General features: G+C 46.6%; 1 protein-coding gene across 1 annotated transcript in view; it reads right to left on the reverse strand.

Moving 5' to 3' along the window:
- Nucleotides 1-14,885, reverse strand: part of LOC141155197 (class I histocompatibility antigen, F10 alpha chain-like) — a 99,360-nt gene that overhangs the window by 55,007 nt on the left and 29,468 nt on the right. Inside the window, exon 2 of the mRNA XM_073641932.1 lies at nt 2,185-2,445. Within this exon, the coding sequence (XP_073498033.1) occupies nt 2,185-2,445 (261 nt within the window). The remainder of the gene's footprint in view (nt 1-2,184; nt 2,446-14,885) is intronic.

The raw sequence follows: 14,885 nt of genomic DNA on the forward strand, positions 1-14,885 counted from the left end.
GCAACAGCGGATGTCAGTACTGTTAGACGATGGGTTCGTCGCTGTAACACAGCTGAAGGGCCATCACCGTTGGCTGACAAAATGCGGCGTGGCAGGCCAGTAACCGCAGTGACTCCAAGCAACATTCAGCGAGTCAATGACATCATTGGTGGTGACCTTCCATCTGTTCGGGCCGCTAAAAGAAGCTCATCATGGGATTCACTTTGAGGATGAGGAGGCCGTGAAAAAGTCTGTGCGTCAATGGCTTAGGAAGCAAGACCATGCTTTTTACCATGCTGGAAGACATGCCCTTGTTAAACGGTGGACCAAGACTGGAAATGGATGGAGATTATATTGAAAAGTGACAAATTAATCGTTAATGTTGTGGTTTTTAACCTATGTAATTGCATTTGAATTTCTTGCCAATTAAAAGGAGAAAAAAAATAGGAGGAATTACTTATTGACTGACCCTCGTATATACAGTATAACCAAACAGGAGGTGAGCTTATCTTTGTGTCATACAGAAGTAGAGAACATATATACAGTACAGACCAAAAGTTTGGACACACCTTCTCATTTAAAGATTTTTCTGTATTTTCATGACTTTGAAAATTGTACATTCACACTGAAGGCATCAAAACTATGAATTAACACATGTGGAATTATATACTTAACAAAAAAGTGTGAAACAACTGAAAATATGTCCTATATTCTAGGTTCTTCAAAGTAGCCACCTTTTGCTTTGATGACTGCTTTGCACACTCTTGGCATTCTCTTGATGAGCTTCAAGAGGTAGTCACCGGAAATGGTCTTCCAACAATCTTGAAGGAGTTCCCAGAGATGCTTAGCACTTGTTGGCCCTTTTGCCTTCACTCTGTGGTCCAGCTCACCCCAAACCATCTCGATTGGGTTCAGGTCTGGTGACTGTGGAGGCCAGGTCATCTGGCGTAGCCCCCCATCACTCTCCTTCTTGGTCAAATAGCCCTTACACAGCCTGGAGGTGTGTTTGGGGTCATTGTCCTCTTAATAAATGATGGTCCAACTAAACGCAAACCGGATGGAATAGCATGCAAGATGCTGTGGTAGCCATGCTGGTTCAGTATGCCTTCAATTTTGAATAAATCCCCAACAGTGTCACTAGCAAAGCACCCCCACACCATCACACCTCCTCCTCCATGCTTCACGGTGGGAACCAGGCATGTAGGGTCCATCGGTTCACCTTTTCTGCGTCGCACAAAGACACGGTGGTTGGAACCAAAGATCTCAAATTTGGACTCATCAGACCAAAGCACAGATTTCCACTGGTCTAATGTCCATTCCTTGTGTTCTTTAGCCCAAGCAAGTCTCTTCTGCTTGTTGCCTGTCCTTAGCAGTGGTTTCCTAGAAGCTATTTTACCATGAAGGCCTGCTGCACAAAGTCTCCTCTTAACAGTTGTTGAAGAGATGTGTCTGCTGCTAGAACTCTGCGTGGCATTGACCTGGTCTCTAATATGAGCTGCTGTTAACCTGCGATTTCTGAGGCTGGTGACTCGGATAAACTTATCCTCAGAAGCAGAGGTGACTCTTGGTCTTCCTTTCCTGGGGCGGTCCTCATGTGAGCCAGTTTCTTTGTAGCGCTTGATGGTTTTTGCAACTGCACTTGGGGACACTTTCAAAGTTTGCCCAATTTTTCAGACTGACTGACCTTCATTTCTTGAAGTAATGATGGCCACTCGTTTTTGTTTACTTAGCTGCTTTTTTCTTGCCAGAATACAAATTCTAACAGTCTATTCAGTAGGACTATCAGCTGTGTATCCACATGACTTCGGCACAATACAACTGATGGTCCCAACCCCATTTATAAGGCCAGAAATCCCACTTATTAAACCTGACAGGGCACACCTGTGAAGTGAAAACCATTTCCGGTGACTACCTCTTGAAGCTCATCAAGAGAATGCCAAGAGTGTGCAGAGCAGTCATCAAAGCAAAAGGTGGCTACTTTGAAGAATCTAGAATATAAGACATATTTTCAGTTGTTTCACACTTTTTTGTTAAGTATATAATTCCACATGTGGTAATTCATAGTTTTGATGCCTCCAGTGTGAATGTACAATTTTCAAAGTCATGAAAATACAGAAAAATCTTTAAATGAGAAGGTGTGTCCAAACTTTTGGTCTGTACTGTATATATGTTCTCTACTTCTGTATGACACAAAGATAAGCTCACCTCCTGTTTGGTTGAAGCGCATCATTGCTGTCTTGACATCATGCCTGAAAAGAGCCTCTGTCCTTTTTGCAATCTCCGTCTCTCTGCTCCAGTGCTCATCATCCTTCTTCTTCATCCATGATGCCTTGGGAATATTCCTCCCAATATCACTACTGTATAAATCGATCTGCCGATCATCCACATATCCAACTATGGAGAACTCGGGTATCCAGTATCCATTACTTGAGACCCCAGTGTAATAATACCTCAGAGAGTGACTGTCTGAAAAAGATAAATGGAGTGTGAGAAAACACATCACTGTCAGTTATATTATTTAGAATATAGATTTTTAGGTCAATTCCACATTATCTTCTGCAAAATTCGACTTCTGTATAAAGAGGTTTTCAGACGAAAAAAGTTCATTTTAATCAATAGATCTTGGAATAATAATAATTTCCACAACAAGATGTGTTAAAAAAATGTTCCTGTGCTGAGATAATCTTATAAATGTACCACCTACTGTGTAATGGCTGTGTCTGACCATGCGGGAACATGGTCTGATCATACAACATCTCCTGGGCAGGTGAGAAAATAAAAAAAGTATACACATAATACAGCACAGGATTGTAGCTGATTCCTTCTTTCAGGTAAAACATTGCTTTAAAACAGGCAGGGAAATGTTTTACCTCACAAAAAGAATCAGCTGTAATCCCCTGCAGTTATGTCTGTATAGTATTTTGCGTCCTCCCCTGCCCAGGAGACAGGGCCGGCTCCAGGTTTTTCTGGGCCCCGGGCGAAAGAGTCTCAGTGGGCCCCTTTAACACATACCACGATTCATGATGCAGAGATACGGCGGAAAAAAAAAAAAAAAATATATATATATATATATATATATATATATTACAATGCAAAGATTTCACTTCTTACATTACATGAGTGATATCTATTGTAAATTCCACAATAGCTCAGAAACCGGTGAATCGCTCCACACAGAATAGTGGCCCCCATATAACGCCCATACGGAATACTGGCCCCCATATAACGCTTCATACGGAATACTGGCCCCCATATAAGGCCCCATACGGAATACTGGCCCCCATATAAGGCCCCATACGGAATACTGACCCCATAATAGACCCCATACGGAATACTGGCCCCCATATAAGGCCCCATAAGGAATACTGGCCCCCATATAAGGCCCCATACGGAATACTGACCCCCATATAAGGCTCCATGCGGAATACTGACCCCCATATAAGGCTCCATGCGGAATACTGACCCCCATATAAGGCTCCATGCGGAATACTGGCCCCCATATAAGGCTCCATGCGGAATACTGACCCCCATATAAGGCTCCATGCGGAATACTGACCCCCATATAAGGCTCCATGCGGAATACTGGCCCCCATATAAGGCTCCATGCGGAATACTGACCCTCATATAAGGCTCCATGCGGAATACTGGCCCCCATATAAGGTTCCATACGGAATACTGGCCCCCATATAAGGCTCCATACGGAATACTGGCCCCCATATAAGGCCCCATATGGAATACTGGCCCCCATATAAGGCTCCATACAGAATACTGGCCCCCATATAAGGCTCCATAAGGAATACTGGCCCCCATATAAGGCTCCATACGGAATACTGGCCCCCATATAAGGCTCCATACGGAATACTGGCCCCCATATAAGGCTCCATACGGAATACTGGCCCCCATATGGAATACAGGCCCCCATATAAGGCTCCATACGGAATACTGGCTTCCATATAAGGCTCCATACGGAATACTGGCCCCCATATAAGGCTCCATACAGAATACTGGCCCCCATATAACGCTCCATACAGGATACTGGTCCCCTTATAAAGCTCCATACAGGATACTGGCCCCCATATAACGCTCCATACAGGATACTGGTCCCCTTATAAAACTCCATACAGGATACTGGCCCCCATATAACGCTCCATACAGGATACCGGTCCCCTTATAACGCTCCATACAGGATACTGGCCCCCATATAATGCTGCATGCAGGCTGTTACCCCCCACATAATGCCCCATACAGGCCCCCCCCTTTTAATGCTCCATGCAGGCTGTTACCCCCCACATAATGCCCCATACAGGCTGCCCCCCCCTTATAATGCTCCATGCAGGCTGTTACCCCCCACATAATGCCCCATACAGCCCCCCCCCTTTTAATGCTCCATGCAGGCTGTTACCCCCCACATAATGCCCCATACAGGCTGCCCCCCCCTTATAATGCTCCATGCAGGCTGTTCCCCCCCACATAATGCCCCATACAGGCCCCCCCTTTTAATGCTCCATGCAGGCTGTTACCCCCCACATAATGCCCCATACAGGCCCCCCCCCCTTATAATGCTCCATGCAGGCTGTTCCCCCCCACATAATGCCCCATACAGGCCCCCCCTTTTAATGCTCCATGCAGGCTGTTACCCCCCACATAATGCCCCATACAGGCTGCCCCCCCCCCTTATAATGCTCCATGCAGGCTGTTCCGCCCCACATAATGCCCCATACAGGCCCCCCCTTTTAATGCTCCATGCAGGCTGTTACCCCCCACATAATGCCCCATACAGGCTGCCCCCCCTTTATAATGCCCCATGCAGGCTGTCACCCCTCTTTATAATGCTCCATGCAGGATGCCCCCCCCCCTCTTTATAGTGCCCCATGCAGGCTGTCACCCCTCCTCTTTATAATGCCCCATGCAGGATGTCCCCCCCTCTCTTTATAATGCCCCATGCAGGCTGTTCCCCACCTTATAATGCCCCATGCAGGCTGGTCCCCACCTTATAATGCCCCATGCAGGCTGTCACCCCTCCTCATTATAATGCCCCATGCAGGAATCCCCCCCCTCTTTATAATGCCCCATGCAGGCTGTTCCCCACCTTATAATGCCCCATGCAGGCTGTCACCCCTCCTCTTTATAATGCCCCATGCAGGAATCCCCCCCCCTCTTTATAATGCCCCATGCAGGCTGTCACCCCTCCTCTTTATAATGCCCCATGCAGGATGCCACCCCCTCCCCTCTTTATAATGCCCCATGCCTCCATACATTAAAAAAAAAATCAAATACTCACCTCCCTTCTCCTCACCTGCTACCTGCTGCCCGCTGCCCGCTGCTCGGGTCCGAACTCCAGCGTTGTCGGTGTCTTCCCGCTCAGCGCTCCCTGTGACGGCTCAGGGGAGGGCGCGGTGTAAAGGCGTCACCGCACCCTCTGACCTGAGACGTCACAGGGAGCGCAGAGCAGGAAGACAGCTGATCTGCGGAGGCACGGGGAGAGGTAAGTATCCAGCTGCCGGGGCCCTGAGCAAGCGGCGGAGAAGGGCGGGCGCTGACACCGCTCTCCTCCGCCCATAGCCCAGCGGGGTGCGCGACCGCCAGTGGGCCCCTCTGCCTGCTCAGGGCCCCGGAATTTGCCCGGGTGCGCCGGGTGCTGACGCCGGCCCTGCCAGGAGATGTGGTGTGACACCTCCTGTACGGTCAGACACAGCCATTACACAGTACATATCAGGGGCACATTTATACCTCAGCACAGGAACATTTTTTTAACACATCCAATTGTGGAAATTATTATTATTCCAAGAGCTATTAATTAAAATGTACTTTGTTTGTGGGAAAACCCCTTTAAGGCCGAATTCAGATGTCTGTGATACAAGGTCTGTTTATGGACTTGCCTCAGTTCTACAAGCCTGAACTGAACAGCCTCATACACACTATGTCTATGAGGCTGTTGAGTTTGGGATGGGAGATCTGCTCAGTTGTCAAATTATTCAAAGATATTCAGAAGAAATTTCGGAGGAATAGAACAACACAGATGTGAAAATAGAGAATAGTTCTTTCACCGGGAACATAATTATTAACAAAAACAGACAAGTCAGGAGAGCTTATGTGTAAGGTGCGCAGGGTGGTAGTCATGACTTGTGTCCCTCGTGATGTGTTCTCAGGTTAGTCGCTCCCAAAGCAGTCCGGTAGGAACAGGGGAATAAATTCCCTCACATGCTGGCTGGGTGCTGTGGTGTTTCTCTGTGATACAGTGTCCATTATAGGACACTAGATGGTGGCCCGATTCTAACGCATCGGGTATTCTAGAATATGTATGCGGCCGACCGGGAACAATCAGCAGAGCGTTGTTTAAATTTGGCGCCAAAATCGCTGATTGATCGCGGCCGGCAACCGCGACCAATCAGCAAAACGGTGTTTAAATTTGGCGGCAATATCGGTGATTGGTCGCGGGTGGCGGCCGCAACCAATCAGCGAACTGTGTTAGTGAGGACCGGAGAGCTTGTTTAAATTTGGCCCTAAAATCGCTGATTAGTCGCGACCGCGAGCAATCAGCAGTGCGGGATTTAAATTTGGCGCCAATAATGCTGATTGGTTGCGGCCGGCGACCGCGACCAATCAGCAGAGCGGTGTTTAAATTTGGCGCCAATAATGCTGATTGGTCGAGGCCGGCGGTCGCGACCAATCAGCAGAGGGGTGTTTAAATTTGGTGCCAATATCGCTGATTGGTCGCGGCCGGCGACCGAGACCAATCAGGAGAGCGTTGTTTACATTTGGCGCCAATCTCGCTGATTAGGTCGCGGATGGCGGCCACGACCAATCAGCAGAGCGGTGTTTAAATTTGGTGCCAATCTCGCTGATTGGTCGCGGCAGGAGGCCGCGAACAATCAGCGTCGTATTAGTGAGGACCGGGGAGCGGCGCTGCTTGTGCGGCTACTTCCGCTGCGAGAAGCTGGGAGATGAGCGGCTGCTCGCAGCAGAAGTATCCCGACCGGCGGCGCCGCTCCCCGGTCCTCCGTTCACATTTGCTGTTGGGAAATCAGCGGGCCAAGCCGCTGATCTCCCGACGTTAGCCGCATGGAAGTCAGCGGCGCCGCCTGTCAGGGTACTTGTGCTGCCAGCAGCGGGGAGATGAGCGGCTAGCGCCGGTCATCTCCCTGCTGCATCGCCGCTGACCTCCGTCCGGCAGATGAGCCGCTAACGGCCGCCATCTTTTTCTGAAACTTCGCGTCGCTGATTGGCCGCGGCCGGACCAATCAGTGACGCGGGATTTCCTGGACAGACAGACAGACAGACGGGATAAGACGATTATATATATAGATGATCAGATATCAAAGTAAAACATCAGAATGATGTCAGTTTGAGGCTAAATACCCTGTCTGGCAAGTGATCAGTGCACTAACCACTGAGCTATACAGTAAACTCAGTTGGTTATATGATTTTCAGTGCAAACCTGTCTGAAACTCATTGGAACTTATGCACAGACTGCAAGCAAGCCAAATTCAAATGATGTTTGATTTTGATGTGAGTCTTATGTGTGAATTTCTTCAAACATAAGAATCAGAATCACAATGACTTTTAGTCACCCTGAGTATTTTCATGGTTGATCTTATAAGACAAGAAAAGCTGCCAGTTACTATCACTTGACAGAATAGCTCAATGGTAAGGCATCAGCCTCTGAAACTACAGTGTTGGTGTTCAAATCTTACTAGAAATATATTTTTTTTAATTATGCCTATTTAGCACTCAAACTACAGTTATGTTTTACTTCTAATATCTGACATTCTGATTGTCATCCTGACGTGTTAAGAGTTTCAGACACGCTGTTTATTTGCATGGTAAATTACATAGCCAAAGTAAATTGGGAGGCACTAATTTACTACATATCTATTTCCAAGTGACTGTACATTTGCATAATTTCTTAAAGGGGTCTAATGATAAAATTTCTTTATTGCAAATTTTTCTTTCAATCCACCCAAGAACTGGCTGCAAACTCCCAATTTACTTTTGCTATGTAATTATTATTATATGTCACTACTAGTGTTGAGCGATACCTTCCGATATCGGGAAATATCGGACTGGATCGGACCGATACCCAAAAAATATCGGATATTGCCGATTCCGATACCGGAAACCAATGCAAGTCAATGGGACACAAATATCGGAATGAAATCCCAGAGTGAGAAAATTCTCCTGATTGTTTAAAAGCCGGCAGGCGGTAAAAAGCCGCTGGCTTTTAAACAATCACACAGCCCTATAGTGCTTACCCCCAGCCTCCCATCCCGATCCTCCGCTCCCCCCGCCACCTCCCATCCCGATCCTAAGTTAGGACCAGGCCCCTATACATGTTTTATACACCTCCCCCCGAAGAAGCGGAACGCGAAACGTGCGTTGGGGTCTTCTCTCCTCCAGTGACAAGGTTGTATCGCCTCCTCTTTGTCCTCTGTCCTTTGTCCCTGATTCACTTATTAGCTCTGTGCTTATCTCTCTGGCACTTTATTCCTTATGCTATTGACACTTGTCTCTATTTGCCTATTGCCATTGTTAGGATTGGCCACTGAGAACTATCATCTAATATTTTTGGACTTGGGACTATGTGGAGCATATTTATGGACTCATCACAGCCTCTTCTTTAATTTGTTGCCTTGCCATATGTTAACTCATTTATGCTTCAGATTTAATATATTATCCACTAGGCTTAAACAGATATTATTGTGTAATATATTATTCTTATTTATATATATCAAGCACTAATCACTTTTTTTGAGTGTAACTTATGAGCTATATATGAATTATGGCTTTTTGATGTCCTTATATCTATTTATTTATTTATTTATTATACTTTGATTGTCACTGTGAGTTCCTTCGTCTTTTCTTCTCCTTTATGTATTTCTATCTGGACCACCTGCTTTTAAATAATTGAATAAAATTATTATTTTTATTTGCATATATACTTCTTTTTGTTTGGATTTTGTTGCATATGAAGTATTGCATCTGATAGGCCTCCCTTTTCTGAATTAGTATCTAAAATAAATTAGTTTATACATTACCTGTCCCCGCCAATCGCCACCTAAAATAAAGTAAAAAATAAAAAAATACACCTATACTCACCTAGACACCTAATTCCCCTGAGCCATCGATCTCCAGTAATAAAATATAAAATAATAAACCACAATTTTATCCTTACCCCTCCGTAGTAGTCCAAATCGAGTGTCCCACGATGATCTCCAGTTTAGAGCGGCCACATAAAATGTGACCGCTCTAAACCGCTGCCGCCCATACAATGACAGGGCCGTAAAGCAGCCCCGTCATTGCATAAGTGGGTTCGCCGGAGTTCAGGCAGCGCTGCTCCGGTGAGCTCCTTTACGGCCCCGCTGACCGTGAGAAATTCCCACAGTACAGCAGGGCCGTAAAGGAGGTCACTGGAGCTGAGCTGACTGAATGCACTCCGGTGACCTCAGTCAGGGGCTCACGCTGCCGGGAGCGGACGTGTTCCCGGCAGTGTGAGCTTACAGCAGCAATGACAGCTGTCACATCTCCAGATGTGACAGCTGTGCATGGGAGATCAGCGCAGGAACGTGGACAGGTAACTATTTTTTTTTTTAGTAAACTAAGAATTAAATAAAATTATGTGCTTTATTTCAAATAAATTATATTTTTCTGGGTGTAGTGTGTGTTTTTTCTTTTTAACACTTTGTAAGTTAGTAATGGGGGTGTCTTATAGACGCCCATCATTACTAACCTGGGCTTCACTATTACCCCCTGCCACCGCACCAGGGCAGCGTGGAAGAGCGAGGCTAAGCGCCAGATTGGGCACAAATAAGATGTGCCAAATCTGGGGCGGCTGAGGGCTGATATTAATGCCTGGGAGGGGGCCAATAACCATGGCCCCTTTCTAGGCTATTAATATCAGGTCGCAGCTGTCCGCCTATCCTTTGCTGGCTCCAATTTATAGGGGGACCCTATTTTTTTTTTGGGGGGGGGGTCCCACCTGTAGAATGGGCTGTAAAGGCTAAGCTAACTGCTGCGGACTGATATTAATAGCAAGGGAAGGGGCCATGATCCTTGGCTACTTCCCAGACTATTAAATCAGCCCTCAGCTTTCCCTCTTTTCCTTAAAAATACGCATAAGCCCATCCTTTTTTTTTTTTTATACATTGAATAAGGGTTGGACTAGGAAATGACATCAAATTGGCCTTTTTTTTTTTCTTCACTAACTTTATTTGTCTTCAAAAACGCATGAAAAACGCGTCAAAAACGCACATAGAATCCGCATGCATTTTTCTGGCAAGGAGATGCGGAAATGGTCAGGAAAATTTCTGCTTCATTTTTGCATCGTAGGCACATAGCCTAATGTTGGCTGGGATGGGGCCAATATTCATGGCACCCTTCCTGGGCTATTAATATGAGCCCCCAGCTGTCTGCCTAGCCTTTGCTAGCTATTAAAATAAGGGGACCCCACGTCATTTTTTTGGGGTCCCCTTATTTTAATAGCTAGTAAAGGCTAGGTATTCAGCTGGGGGATGATATTAGTAGCCTGGGAAGCTCCGTGGGCTTCCCAGGCTTTAAACATCTGCTTAACCTCCGCTAGAGACTAAAATTATGGGGGATCCCACGCCAATTTTTTTTTTTAATAATCCTTTATTTTAACACTAAATGACACTTGAGGGGTTAATAAAGATGCAGTCCCTAAATTATTATTTATTTTTTAATTAATTTTTCCGCAAAATTTTGACGTGGGCTTCGCCATATTTTTGTATGCCAGCCAAGTACAGCATCCAGGAATGGGCTGCCCCCAACCCCCAGCTGCCTATTTGTACCTGGACGGACACAACAATATAGGGAAGCCCTTTTTTTTATTCTATTTCATGAAATAATTGAAAAAAAAAATACGTGGGGCTTCGACCGATTTATGTGCCAACCCCTATTCAATGTATAAAAAAAAAAAAAGGGTGGGCTCACGCGCATTTTTAAGGGAAAGAGGGAAAGCTGAGGGCTGATTTAATAGTCTGGGAAGTAGCCAAGGATCATGGCCCCTTCCCTCGCTATTAATATCAGTAAGCAGCAGTTAGCTTAGCCTTTACAGCCCATTCTACAGGTGGGACCCCCCCCCCCAAAAAAAAAAATAGGGTCCCCCTATAAATTGGAGCCAGCAAAGGCTAGGCGGACAGCTGCAACCTGATATTAATAGCCTAGAAAGGGGCCATGGTTATAGGCCCCCTCCCAGGCTATAATGTCAGCCCTCAGCCGCCCCAGATTTGGCACATCCTATTTGTGCCAAATCTGGTGCTTAGCCTCGCTCTTCCACGCTGCCCTGGTGCGGTGGCAGGGGGTAATAGTGGTGGGGTTCTTATCAGAGTCAGCTGCCATGAAGCCCAGGTTAGTAATGATGGGCATCTATAAGACACCCTCATTACTAACCTACAAAGTGTTAAAAAGAAAAAACACACACTACACCCAGAAAAAAATAATTTATTTGTAAAATAAAACACACCATTTTATTTAATTCTTAGTTTACTAAAAAAAAAAAATAGTTACCTGTCCACGTTCCTGCGCTGATCTCCCATGCACAGCTGTCACATCTGGAGATGTGACAGCTGTCATTGCTGCTGTAAGCTCACACTGCCGGGAACACTTCCGCTCCCGGCAGCGAGAGCCCCTGACTGAGGTCACCGGAGAGCATTCAGTCAGCGCAGCTCCAGTGACCTCCTTTACGGCCCTGCTGTACCGTGGGAAGTGGGGTAATGGAGCTCACCGGAGCAGCGCTGCCTGAACTCCGGCGAACCCGCTTATGCAATGACGGGGCTGCTTTACGGCCCCGTCATTGTAGCGACGGCAGAGGTTTAGAGCGGTCACATTTTATGTGGCTGCTCTAAACTGGAGATCATCGTGGGACACTCAATTTGGACTACTACGGAGGGGTAAGGATAAAATTGTGGTTTATTATTTTATATTTTATTACAGGAGATCGATTGCTTCGGGGAATTAGGTGTCTAGGTGAGTATAGGTGTATTTTTTTATTTTTTACTTTATTTTAGGTGGCGATTGGCGGGGACAGGTAATGTATAAACTAATTTATTTTAGGTAACCACTGGCCAACAATGAAATGTATTTAAAATTTATTGGGGACCAAAAACAAAAACAAAAAAATATGGGGGCCTAAAAAAATAAAACATGTATAGGGGCAAAAATATAAACCCATGGGGCCAAAATAACATATGGGGCAGTTTAAAGGACACAGTAGGGCAATTTAAATAGCAGGATCAGGCTGATGGGAACTACTGCTCCCATCAAGCTGATCCTGCTGGCACGAGTGGACAGGGGACAGACATAGGCCGATGGGAGTAGTACTGTCACATCGGCCTATGTCAGCCTGCACTCAGACACCTGCAGACACACCAATTATGACCGGGACATTCAGCTCCATTCTCTTGTACCACCCCAGGTGCTCAGCCATGATCCAGGAAGACGGGAATGGTATGGAATTCTCGTCTTCCTGGATTGATGGGATGGTCTGGGATGACCGCCATGAATTTCTAGTAAAGCATTTAAAATAAACACAACACATAGAAAAAAATATTTTATTAGAAATAAAACAAAAAAACACTTAGAGACTCCATCTTTATAAAAAAAAATTATCTTCAGACCCAGGTAGTCCAATCTAGTCTTCTTCTTTAGCTCAGCTACATCTCTGGTAGAGATTCTCTACCAGAGGTGTGGCTGACCTGTGCGGCTGTGGGAAAGTTCATGTGAGTTCAAGCTTGACTGCATGAACCCTCTAAGGGCACCGCGGCTACTTCAAATGAACAGCTGATCAGCATCAGCTGATACCTCAGCTGTTCATTTGAAATAACTGGCGGGAAAGCCGGCAGTGAAAAGACCTCACCGCCGGCTTTCCAGCTCGGTGCTGCGCTGCCCGCTCCCTGATGTGCGCTCCCCCGCCGCCTCCCATCCCGATCCTAAGTTAGGACCGGGCGGTGAGTGAAGCACCAGGGAGCGGGGAGCGTACATCAGGGAGCGGGGAGCGCAGCACAGAACGGGAAAGCTGGCTGTGAAGTCTTTTCACTGCTGGCTTCCCCGCCGGGTCCTTCGCTCCCCACTCCTTGGTGCTGCACTCCCCGCCCGGTCCTAACTTAGGATCGGGATGGGAGGTGGCGGGGGGAGCGGAGGATCGGGATGGAGGCTGCGGGGAAGCAGTATGGGGCTGTGTGATCATTTTAAAGTCGGCGGCTTTTTACCGCCCGCCGGCTTTTAAACAATCAGAATTCTCACGCTGGGATGGCATTCTGATGACAGGCTGGATCGCTGCCATCCAGCTTGTCATCCTTCAGAGACACTGCAGAGCGCGTGCATTATGGGAACTTCCGATTCCGTTATTCGATATTCTAAAAGTATCGGAACTCAGTATCGGAACTCCGATACCGCGAATATCGGTCGATACCCGATATTTCAGTATCGGAATGCTCAACACTAGTCACTACCTAAATAATCAAATAATGAACCTACAGTTTAATGGTAAGGCATCTGTGTCACATAATTTTGGTTTGAAAGGATAATAATAGTAATAATAATAATAATAATAATAGTACATTATTAGTAATAATAATTAATAATAAAAAGTTGAGTGTCCCTACTGGGACTTGAACTCAAAAAGCATATGTTTCACAATCAGCACACATACCATTGAGCTATACACTCATTAAAGAAACATAGGCGTTCTACTTGGTTATGTTATTTCTAGTGCAATCAGGACTTTCACACATTGTCCAAACCAAATTCAAATGATGTATGAGCTTGATGAATGAGTTTGATACCTGACTTTCTTCATACATCAGAATCAAGATCAGAAGGACTTCCAGACACCATGCGTATTTGCATGGTAAATCTCATAAACCGGGGGTGTGGCCTAGCACTCCATGTGAGCAGACTGCTTTCAGGACTCCTCCGCTGATTTTATCTGGTTAAAAGTACCTCCAGAGTACCAATACTGCCCTATACCGGTGGCAGAAGATTGCAGGAACCAGCCCTGACGTGCGGTGTAACTGAGGACTGCGGCAATGGTGAGAAGAAGGCAGAGGGACGCGGGAGCAGGAGCAGGGAGCCAGGCCCAATATGGCGCCGACAGTGAGGAGGCAGTGGAGAAATCCGGTGCAGCTAATGCAGCATAAACAAAGCAGCTTGAAATTGCTGCTAAACTTGAAAGATTTGCGTGGGTGGACGGAGTAGCACAGGAGGTGGCCGAAGGGGATGAGGAGGAGAACGGAGAGAAACTGGATGGAGAAGATCTGGAGGACTATGCAGTACAGGAAGGGCCAGAAGGAGAGGAGAGACAACAGGAGCAGGAAAGCATGATGCAGGAGACTCCTGAGGAGCCTGTTGTAGGGGAGCCCACAATGAGGGACATATATGATCTAGTTAAGTTTTGCAAAACTGCATTAACTACCCTTACAAAGAGAGTGGACGGTATAAAGGAGAACGTGATCAATATGAAGGCAGCCATTAATAAGGCTGATACTAGAGTGGGGGTGGTGGAAGAAAGAGTGAGCACACTGGAGGACCAGGTCTCTAAGCTGCAGAAGTCCCATACTCAATGCCTGCAGCGGTATGCCATTCTGGCTGATAAAAATGACGATTTGGAAAACCGCTCCAGGCAGAACAATGTGCGGCTGTTGGGTATCCCTGAAAAGGCAGAAGGGACTGATCCTACTGTCTAGCCCAGGGGACTGGGGATGACTCGGTACCCGGGCCTTTAGCCTGGCCTATAGGGATGTCGCGGTGGTCGGCTCCCGGGCCCGTACCCTGGGCCTCTCCTTTAAAAAGGGGTTGGTGTTTGTAATGTTTATAAAAGAAAGAGTTCGTGACGCCACCTGTGGCTTCTGGTGAGGATCACCAGCGCTGCGCAGTCCACTGAGGCTGATGAT

The sequence above is a fragment of the Phyllobates terribilis genome, unplaced genomic scaffold (genome assembly GCF_046119375.1).
Source record: "Phyllobates terribilis strain yellow unplaced genomic scaffold, ASM4611937v1 Scaffold_7__3_contigs__length_470593459, whole genome shotgun sequence".
Classification (NCBI taxonomy): domain Eukaryota; kingdom Metazoa; phylum Chordata; class Amphibia; order Anura; family Dendrobatidae; genus Phyllobates; species Phyllobates terribilis.